This window comes from Chiloscyllium plagiosum, unplaced genomic scaffold (assembly GCF_037043375.1).
Source record: "Chiloscyllium plagiosum isolate Xiang-an unplaced genomic scaffold, Cpla_swu_hap1 HiC_scaffold_2, whole genome shotgun sequence".
NCBI lineage: Eukaryota > Metazoa > Chordata > Chondrichthyes > Orectolobiformes > Hemiscylliidae > Chiloscyllium > Chiloscyllium plagiosum.
In genome coordinates, this window is record NW_028270140.1 from 145,148,390 (window position 1) to 145,159,732 (window position 11,343).

Sequence of the window (11,343 nt, forward strand, 5' to 3'; positions counted from 1 at the left end):
GAAAGTGACATATAATTGCAAGGACAACCTAACAATTGACTGTAAAGTTAAATGAATATGATAATTGAGATATTATTCTTTCAATGATTTTCAAACTGAAACAAAACATGCTAATTGACAATTGAGATTTGTCCCAGTGACTCTGTTCCTATCAGAGGTGACATTTGATGGTCTCTTGTTTGCTGACTAAACTTAACTAACTTAACCATTGCCTCCTTTCCAAACTTTCTTTCTCAAACATTCCTGTCCTACAAACTTGCATTACAACTGAAAGGTTGTGTAAGTAGGGTGTTGAGTTTAATTCCCACAGTGCAATGTTGTTGCACTGGTGAGACACAGGACAAGTGCAGTAACGCACAGAAAATTGTTTCAGATCACATTGTGGTAGCTTGAAAATTTTAATCCGTTTTTTTAAGGTGGAGAAATATAAATCTGATACCATGGTCATGAAGTGGACGATTTGGTATGACATCATTTCTGTCTTTATTTGGGAAGGAACCTCACTGATTTAACCGATGTTTAATTCATGTTGGAGCATTGTCCCTGAGCACTTGCAAGCTGAGTATTATCAGATAAAACAAAGACTAAGGTGGTGGGTCACTAATGCCTCGGGACAGCTTGGAAAGGGCAGTAAAAGTGGTTGCCCACACCGCAGTAGTCACACAGCTCCTGCACTCAAGGGTTTAATTAGAATCACAGCTGACCCGGATTCCAATCGATCACAAGTTGTTGAGAGATATTTTGCAACTAATTCTATTTAAACTGAAAGACAGGCATTAGGGTACCCATAAATTAGCTTATTTATTTAGCTGATGTATTAGGTATTTTCTTTTTGTCATCTAGAGAAAGCAAATCTTTGGTGTTTTGGTCGACACGGATGGTTATTGATGCAGCCAGGAAGCTACAATTAACTATACCTCAGTGTTGGGCAGGAGATGGTTCACTGGGTTTCCTGCTCCCAGTTTCCATCCATGGCCAACTCCGGTGTTTATATTGTAGTTTGTTAGAGGACAAGGTGAGTCTCCATAGTGACACCTCTTATAAAGAAAGGCTGCCAGCCCTAATGATGGGGCTTTTACATGACAAATGGCCATTTGAGTGTTAACAGCATCCAGGGAACTCTGCGGCACTTCTTGTAGTGATGATGGTAATACCTTTGAGAGGTACAAGAAGAAAATTGATTGAAAGTGGAAGCAGATAAAGACTGATTTAATGGAAAGTTCTTTAATAGAACTTTACACGCAGGAGAACATCTAGTTTTGCTGTGTATTGACCAACAGATATTTTCCCTGCTGAATCTCGCGTGTCAGTTCAGTGTAAATGTTGGTTATAGTTGAAAGTTATAGTTTCAAACTCATTAATTGTTACAGAAGGAGAAGAAAGGTTTCCTGAAACTCCTGTCAGGTGCGTCTACCAAGCGCAAGTCTCGGCCATCACCCCCATCTTCGCCCACTTTAGAATCCGAACAGGCGGCTTCAGAGACATTGCTCCAGGGGGCTGTGGGTCCAGAAGTCCCTTCAAGTATCAGCCACGGCAGAGCCGGATCCTGCCCCGTGGACACAGAGGCCCAAGGAACAGCACTGGAAACACTCCATCGAAAAACAGCTTCTTTAGATTCTGGCGTTCCAATCGCTCCTCCTCCCAGGCAACCGTGTTCATCCATGGCTTCAGTTCAACTGGAATCCAAATCCGTACCATGTGAAAGGTATTCATTTCACTTTGCTTTGGTACAGTCTTTACAAAGAGGGAGAATAAATGTAGACTGCATGCTGTTTGCTCCGTAATCTCATCTTCACCGAAGTGTTGGTCCATTTTAAAAAAGGGTTCAGCTTTGCTTGTTCATGACCCTGAAACTTTCATTGTGAATTAAACCCCTAAGTGGCATGAAAATAAGAGTAATTCTCTGTCTACCATTGCCTCCGTCCTCACTTTAATCCCCTCCTCTCGCAAGTTGCTGACCTCTATCTGTCACTCTGGTTCTCTTCATTTTTCTTTCTTCTCTTGCACTTCTTTGACTCTCCCTTTCCCTGTGGCTCGCCTGTTTTGGGAGAGCAGTGGAGAACTGATGAATCATTAACAAAGTCATTGTTGGCAACACTATGCTCAAAAGTGGCTGCTGAATCATCTGATTGTATTTATATCCTGATGTTTAGACATTGTGAAAGAAACCCATTAGCAACAGCTAATCATTAACAGTGTGGTGTAGTTATTCATTTACCAGAAGTGCTTTTTTACAAAATGGAAACGATATCAATGAAAAAGAAAGTCAGAAAATGTATTTGGGAAAACCGATAGTGATTGGGAGTTTTGCACTGAGGCTTTGGAAAGTGAAGACTGCTTAATGTCTCTCTTCCAGTCTCTCACCGCTCCATCATCTTTACTAATCTCATCACAACCGTGTGCGCAGGCCATCAGTAACTTCAGCTGCAGCATGTAACAGAGAGGTGGAAATATCACTCTCTCAGCGTGAATGTGAAACCAAAGATGCAGAATTGTAGTTCATTCCAGAAGAAGAAGGTGGTCACTTGCCCCTTCATACACATCCCTCATCTCAGAAAGATGTTACTTAATTGCCTTCTCCTGCACTATTCCTACATACCTACTGAGTTTTTCAAAATGTTCTCTTCCTCTCTTGAAAACCTTTATTGAAACTGCTTGCGCCATTTTTTTCAGCTGGGACACCTGTGCTTTAAGCAAAGAGGAAAACAAATCTTGTCCCTTTCTGAGGATGGCCCAGTGGCTCAGAGGCTTACACTGCTGCCTCTCAGCACCAGGGACCCGGGTTCGATTCCCAACTCGGGCAACCGTCCGTATGGAGTTGTACGTTCTCCCCGTGTTTGCTCCAGTTTCCTCCTACAGTCCAAAGATGTGCAGGTTAGGTGAATTGGCCATGCTAAATTGTCCATAGTATTCAGGGATGTGTAGGTTAGGTGCATTAATTGGGGGTAAATCTACAGTAATAGGGGAGGGGAATGGGTCTGGGTGAGTTACACTTCAGAGGGTCTTTGTGGACTTGTTGGGCCCAATGGCCTGCTTCCACACTGTAAGAATTCTATGATTTCTTCATTGTCTTTGTGACGTGTTTAAATATATGTCTGTGTATGGAATGAGCTGCCAGAGGAAGTGGTGGTGGCTGGTACAGTTGCAGCATTTAAGAAATGGGTATATGAATAGGAAGGGTTTGGAGGGATATGGACCAAGTGCTGGCAGGTGGGACTAGATTGAGTTGAGATATCTGGTCGGCATGGACGAGTTGGACCGAAGGGTCTGTTTCCATGCTGTACATCTCTATGACTCTGGTTGCCTCAATCAGCGAGAACTTTTAAAATTTTGAGCACTCCAGCAGAATGCTTCCTAAACTTCTGGTGAAGATATTGACAGATGGAAATTAGTGCACTTAACAGTAAAAGTTGGAGTTGTACTTTGTGATGTGTGAAGTCAACCACTGTGGATTCAAGAAAAAAAAAGATTTTAAATGCAAAGCTACTGGAGAGGCATGAAATGAGTTGGCTTTCCAAATCCTTAACGGTACAGAAAGCAACCAGAAAGACCAATGAAATATTGGCCAGATTTCAAGGGAGCTGATAGCATGGGTTCAAATGCCACGTCAACATCTGGTACAATTTAAATTTAGACCATAAAACTAAAACTGAAAGCTAATCTCAACAATAGTAACCATGAAATCACAAATGACCTAGACCTTAGTGTACAATTTCAAAATTTTTGGATGATACAAAATTTAAACTACTGTGAATAGTGGGGTGAATGGTTTGATAAGGACTTAGACATAATCGTAGGATGGGTCAACAGGAGAAGTTCAATGTGGAGAAATGTGAGATGAATCATTTTACTAGGAAGAACATGGAGAGATTACGATATAAGGTTTATGGGCAAAGGTTTAAGGTGAGGGAGCAAAGATTTAAAAGGGACCTGAGGGGCATTTTTTCACACACATGGTGATGGGTGTGTAGAATGAGCTGCCAGAGGAAGTGGTAGAGGTGGATACACTGACAACATTTAAAAGATATTTGGACAGGTAAGTGAGTCAGAGAGGTTTGGAGCGATATGGGCCAAATGCAAGCAAATGAGACTAGTTCAGTTTAGGATATCTGATTGTCATAGACTAGTTGGACTGAAATGTCTGTTTCCGTGTTGTACGACTCTAACTCTGTGAAACAGTAGCATAATGGTGATAGCATAACAGTAGCATAAGGGTTTTTTATTCATTCAGGGAACTTGTCCATTAATGGCTGAGCCAACATTTATTGCCCATCCCAAGTTGCCCTTGAGAAGGTGTTGGTGAGCTGCTATAGGTAGACCCACATAAGGCCTTAGTAATCGTGGTGCAACTGGTTCACAAATTGCTTTTAGGAGAGGAAACCTTTCCATCCTTATCTAGTCCAGGCTACATGTGTCTTCTTCAGTGGTTGAGTCTTAACAAACAGCTCTGTTCAGTGGCAGTTAGGAATGGCCAGTGATACCCACAGCACATGAAAGAATTAATTAACTTTCAAGTGGGTGCAGGAGCAGAGGGAATTGGGTGTGTATGTGCATAATAATTAAAGATGGCAGGATAGGTTGGGGAGTGTGATTAATAAAACACACAGTATCCAAGGCTTTATTAACAGGGTCATAGAGTACAAGAGCACGGATATTATGTTTAACTGATATAAGACACCAGTTCTGCCTGGAGTATTGCATCCAGTTCTGGGCCCCAGTCTTTAGGAAGGATGTGATCGTCACAAATAAATACCAGTCTTTCTCGACAAAGGTGCCTTCTATGGGCTATTCTTAATATTAGTTGTGGAGACCATTCAGAATATTGCAAATACTATTTGTTTACGCTTTTCCTTTTTTTGACTTCCACATTAAACATGTGGCCTTTCAGTAAAGCAGCAACTGCAAAACCAAATAACTTTGGTTTATTTTGATTCAGCTAAGGGTTTCCATGGGAACAGACTGGCTGAGAGATCAGCTCTAGTCTTGCTTGTGACTGAGCCAAACATTGTTCTTGTTTGGTGAGGCACATCATAGTGAGCAGCAGAGCCAAAACACACCGACCTGAGAAAGAGAAAGAAAGATTTGCATTGATACAGCATCCTTCATGACCCTAGGCCATTCCAAAATACTTCTGAAATGTACTCACTACTGGAAAATGGAAAATGCAACAACAAATTTCCACACAGCAAGATCACAGAGAACAATTGGCGCTCTCCAGTTTTTGCCACGTGTAATCATGGGACTAAACAGATAGATTCCTTACCTGTAGATCTTTGAGCGCAAAGGAAAGGGTGCACCCAAGGTAGTGGCCTCCAGTTGCAGGAATTTGCTTCCTTTTTTTTAATCCCCTTCTGGCGCCCTGCCTCATTCAGGTGTTTAGACTAGATGCATGTTGCAGCTTGATGTGCAAGTGGTTTGATTTATTGTCACATGTGCCTCAATACAGTGAGAAGTTTTCTTTTGCAAGCAGTACAGGCAGATCGTAGCAAACAAGGATGTACAGGCCACAGTGTGCTTAGACAGAGCGAGACTTACAGGGGTACGGCTGCACAGGAGGGGCACAAAGCGAGATCAACATTTAGATTTCACATTTCGAGAGGTCCATTCAGCAGTCTAATAGCAACAAGGGAAGAAGCTGTTGGTATGTGCAAGCTTTTGTATCTTCAGCCTGACTGACTCTACTTCGGAGGAGCTCGCTACCAATTGTTAGTCATTACTGTGTTCCTTTCCAGCTTGAATGATAGCAGCTGGATCATTTTTTATTGATGGTTGAAGGATAAATATTGAGTGAGGACGCTGTTCCTCACAATTGGCACCACATGATGGTCTAACCAGTATCGACACATGAGGCAACACATCACTTTGTCATCTGATCTGAAAAAAGGCCAGAAAAGCTCTGTTTTGTATCAGTAAACCATAAAGCATGTTGACCTTTATTAGTCCCTCCAGGACAGCAGTTTAGTACTTTGTGTCTTTGTAATGGTATTGGAATGTATCTGTTGGGTAATTAACAGAAAGTGGGTATTTACTTTAGAGCTGCTTGGGTAAAGTTGTGAAATTGTAATTGAGAATCATCTCAAGTCCGTTTCAATTGATATGGAAGACCTGAGCTAAGGGAAGGTGGGAGGGAATTTGCTGTGGGAGGTGGATTCTGTGTTTACAATTTTAAAAAAGGATTCACCATTATGAGAAAATCTACCGAGAACAATGAAATTTCAGCCCAAAATCCTGGGACAATTTGGAGAAAGTTAGTGAAGTTCAGCTTTACTTGAAAAGCTGTAAAATGCAGGCAGACAAGCAGGAGACAAATGAGCCACAGTTAAAATAAGTGGCATACCACACCTTGCAGTGTATAACCTTATCTGCATGGTCTTTCATAAATTCAATTCAATTCTTTAAACGAGCTTGGAAAGTGCTGTTTAATTGGAAGTACTCTGTGTGGTTTTGCTCCAGGACTGATTGGATTGAGGTTGGCTTTAACACATCCCAGCTGCAACAGGAACAGGTGAAAGAAACCTCGTGTTCCCGCACTGCTAATTGCTTGCTGTCTGCTTAATTGGTGTTTTTCTACATGTACCCAGAATATTTCAGGCAAGGGACCTGGTGTGTGCTGCAGACTTTCCAGATTCAAACCGCCCACCTCAAACAAATCTACCTTTTCTCTCAGTCATAAATATGCATATTACTCTTTTCATCCTGTTGTGCGTATCCAGGCTAATGTAGTTGTAAAAACCTGTGCGCTTTTCTGGATCCTTCCTTTGGCTTAAGTCATCAAACTGTGTGCAATTTGTGAGCCAGGAGAGACATTTCCTGTGTCCTCTGAGAGACCAGTTTAATTCCATTTGCCCCCTAGCATTGAAAATGTATTAATTGCAAGTATTTATGCAGTTCACCAGAAATAAGAGCAGGATTATAGACTACTTTGTCCATCGAGCCTGCTGCTCTGATCAAGATGATCACGGCTGATCTGTTGGCTTCAATTCCACTTCCTTCCCCGCGCCTCCCTGTATCCCTTGATTCTCAAGGGCCAAAAATCTGTCAGTCCCAGCCTTAAACATATTCAATGACAGAGCAATGTGGCTGATTAGGGGTGAGCAATCTCGTCTTGCCAGCGACACCCTCATCCCGTGAATGAATAAAGAGGGAAAAAAAAATCCTCAACTCTCTGGGGTAGAGAATTCCTAAGATTCCCACCCGTTTGAGTCAATTAATGTCTCCTTACCTCAGGCCAAATGATCAGCCCTAAATTCTGTACCATTGTAAATTCAGATTCTATCACCAATGGAAACGGTCTCTCAACATCCACACTACTGAGTCCCTTCAGAATTCTGAATGTTTCAATTTGATTGCCTCTCATTAATCTAAAGCAGCAGAGAATTTAAGCCTAATTTATTCTCATTGAATAACCCTTCATTCCAGGGACAAATTTAGTGAAACTTCAATGTGCTGCCTTTCTTAAATGTGGAGACCAAAACTGCACATACTACTCCAGGTGTGATCTTGCCAAGTTTGTTTCACATTTGTGAAAACAGGGTTTTCTACCTCATATCATCACAGCCTATCTACATCGTCTAAGGCTATTGTCTGTGGAACAGTTCCATTATGTACGCTGTTTAAGATGTGGCCATCCTAACGAAAGGTATACAAAACTAGGCACAGTGCTTCAACTGAGATCTCGATGGTAATGCACATTTCTTTTACAAACAGGTACAGAGTTGTCGTATCCTATCCTCCGCAGAGCGAGGCTGAGCTGGAACTAAAAGATGGTGACATTGTATTTGTGCACAAGAAACGAGAGGACGGCTGGTTCAAGGGTACCCTGCAGCGCAATGGCAAAACTGGCCTGTTCCCTGGCAGTTTCGTCGAGAGCATCTGAGGACCCTTTCATAAAGCACGCGCACACGATTCTCAACAGAGAGGTTTATAAAGCACACACAACAATCTCAAGCACCGGCTATTGTGCAGAGTAGCCCTAACAACAGCTGAAATGGAGGTTTAAGATAGCAAAAGGCAACAGCTGTTTGGATTTATGTTTCTTCTTGTTTGTTGAGTTTCCAGAGGTACAGCAGCAGCTCAGTGATGTTCACCGGTGACACGACTCCTCGTGTGTACAGTTTGTGTGATTATTTATGATTCACTCTGTGCCTTTCACTGTCATTTGGTCTGTCATCAGCTAATCTTCATCCTCCTCACTGAATCACAAACACCTGAGCTACTCTCTGGCACCTAAATGAGATCAACTGTTTACAAAGAGGCTATAATTAAGAGAAAACTTTGTAACTTATTGGATTAGTTTTTTTTAAGTCCTTGATTCTTCATGTAAAGTAAAAGTTCTATAATGTCAAATGTTGAAAATTGTATAATTTATAAGTGTTATTATATGAGAGGGGAAGCTGGATTGTCTCCTCATAATTCAGTTCGACATGGTACCTCTTCGTACACAGCCCTTTTAACTCCATTACTGATTGCTGGTTTAGTGAACTTATAGAAAATTGTTATCGAGGACTTGAGCACGGAGTTGTAATTTTGTACGATGGTTCTGCGTGTTGCAGCCAGTGTAGGTATGTTATGGTGTTGACCTGTACTGTCTATTGCAGTGGTTTGGGAGCTCAGTTCGTAGTTTTGTGTGGAGGGGCCCCCGTGGAAGACATGGCATTAAGGCAACCTCGAGAAAGAAGCTGTGAAGTGGTAATTTAAAACTGGAAAGCCGTTTGTGAATGAGAGGAAGTCTCCACTCTGTAATCATCTGTTCTCAATTCTTCTTACCATTCATTTTATTGTGATCAAGGCCTGAACTTGTAGCTTGCACAGAGGAAGTGAATGAGATAGCCAAGTATGATTCGCAAAGCACTGGCAGGGGGTCCTTGTGACAACCTGGTTAATCCATGTGACAATTTAAAAATTGATTTTTGACTTGAGTGTAGAAGACCAAGAGTCTGCTCTCCCTTGTTCATACAGTGGTTCAAACTGTGCATGCAAGCCTATCTTCCAAGTTAAAAATCACACAACACTAGGTTTATTTGGAAACACTAACTTTCGGAGGGCTGCTCCTTCATCCGGTGGTGGTGGAGGTTAAGGTCATGCTCACAGAATTTATAGCCAAAGGAGTCCAGTGTCATGAAGATGTGATATAGTAAACAATCTGAGATTAAAACTTTTATCTTTTTATAATGAGATATGCGGTTTCTGTTCTTTGATATGTAAATCCCAGAACTACTTTTCAATTACATTCTCAAGGGCGTTCAGCTTTTTGAACAATGGTGTGAAGTCTTGATTTGGAGGTGCCGGTGTTGGACTGGGGTGTACAAATTTTAAAAATCATACAACACCAGGTTATAGTCCAACAGGTTTAATTTGGAAGCACTAGCTTTTGGAGCACCGCTCCTTCATCCGATAGTGGTGGGACTTAATGGTGTGACGTCTGTCTGTGTCCCAATGCTATGTCAGGCTAACAAATCCTCTATAGTTCTACAGAGCTTTACATGGATTCATGCAGCAAAATAAAATGTAATTCTGCAAAAACAAATTCACCCCATAAGTTTAAGTGTGCGCATGTAGGAGTGACCGAATGAGTGTGTGTGTGTGTGAGAGATGTGGTATGTGTGAGGGGGTGAGTGCAGGTAGTGTATGAGTGTGCATACACCCCTGCACTCAAGACTGTGAATGGGGGCGGTTCTGTGTGGGTGTGTGAGTATGTAGGAGTGCGAGTGAGTGTATCGTGCAGTGAGGTTACCTGTAGTGTGACATGAAACTAAGGTCCCGGTTGAGGCCATTCCCGTGGGCACCAACCTTTGCCATCAGCTTCTGCTCAGCCACTCTGTATTATTGCTTGTCCCAAAGTCTGCCTTGGAGGATGGTCACCCGAAGGTCCGAGGCTGAATGTCCTGGATCGCTGAAGTGTTCCCCAACTGGGAGGGAACCCTCCTGCCTGTTGATTGTTGTGCAGTGTCCATTCATCCATTATTGTAGCCTCTGCTCGGTCTCACCAATGTACCATGCCTCAGGGCATCTTTGCCTGCAGCGTATGAGATAGACAACGTTGGCCGAGTCACGTGAGTACTCGCCACACAACCTGAGCTATCTTGAGAATGTAATTGAAAAGAAGTTCTGGGATTTACATATCAAAGAACAGAAACCAGCATATCCCATTATAAAAGATGAAAGGTTTAATCTCAGATTGTTTACTGTATCACATCTCCATGACACAGGACTCCTTTGGTTACAAATTCTGTGAGCATGATCTTAACCTCCACAACCACCTGATGAAGGAGAGCGGCGCTCCGAAAGCAAGTGCTTCCAAATAAACCTTTTGGACTATAACCTGGTGTTGTGTGATTTTTAATTTTGTCCATCCCAATCCAACACTGGCACCTCCAAGTCATATCTTCCAAGTCACTGCTCTGAGCTAGCTATCCAAGTGTTAACCTCCGGCCTAGAGATCAGAATTTTATACCGATGCCATTTGGCCGTGTATAATGGTGCAGAACTACTTCCCCTCCAAAATTCTCTCGTCATTGCAGTTTTCAGTTTTGTTGGTCCTGGGCCCAATCCACCCCACTCCATCAGCACCCTCACCCCTCAGTGCTATGCCTTTGAATGTGTTAGATCTGAGGTGTGCCACTGGCTCAAGTCAATTGGTTCCAGGTCTTTAAACCTACAGCACTGCATGGACAACAACTTGCTATAATAGACACAATGTCCTTGAAAAATAATGATGTGACCAACCTTTCTTTGATGATTCTTTTAGAGACTTACCCACAAAATCTCTTTGTGTACTTGAATGAAATTAAATGAGTAATTGTCGCATACCTTAACCTGGATTTTTCTCCTTATGTCTGAAAATTGCTGTAGTTGGAGAGACTGCATTGATATTTGGCCTCTGCAGATTGAAGATGTATCTTGATAGATTCTGGTATTTCACAGAATAACCGTAACATATTATACGGGAACAATAAATCAAATCTGAAACCTGAACTGTAAGAATTTGCAAATCTCAAATGTGGGCTCATGGGTCTGTCTTGAATGTCTGTCTCATAAATAAAGCACTACCCTTAATGACTGCACAATGTGGATGCACTTAACATTTCCTCCCACACATTGAGAGGATGTTGCATGTTGCACAAATGCAGTGAGTGTTTCTAACATGCACAATCATGCCAGAGTTATATCTCTTGAACTGTCAAATTTTGTTACACACGGTGAACAGATTTTTATGACTTTTTGTGGGATGGAAGGTAGTCCCTTGTGCTACCATTCCATCGGTGAAACTGAGAGGGAAACGCTGTCATTGTCCAGTCGAATGGTTCTGGTTACTCGGTGCTGTCTGTATGTCAGATGTATGTC

The 11,343-nt window shown here is 42.1% G+C and overlaps 1 protein-coding gene across 3 annotated transcripts in view; it reads left to right on the forward strand.

Moving 5' to 3' along the window:
• Nucleotides 1–11,059, forward strand: part of sh3rf1 (SH3 domain containing ring finger 1) — a 166,164-nt gene extending 155,105 nt beyond the window's left edge. For all 3 annotated transcript variants that reach the window (XM_043703587.2, XM_043703578.2, XM_043703596.2), the window contains exons 11-12: nucleotides 1,371–1,705; nucleotides 7,708–11,059. In XM_043703587.2, coding sequence (XP_043559522.2) covers nucleotides 1,371–1,705; nucleotides 7,708–7,876 — 504 coding nt within the window. In that variant the 3' untranslated portion in view covers nucleotides 7,877–11,059. The remainder of the gene's footprint in view (nucleotides 1–1,370; nucleotides 1,706–7,707) is intronic.
• Nucleotides 11,060–11,343: the final 284 nt, after the last annotated feature.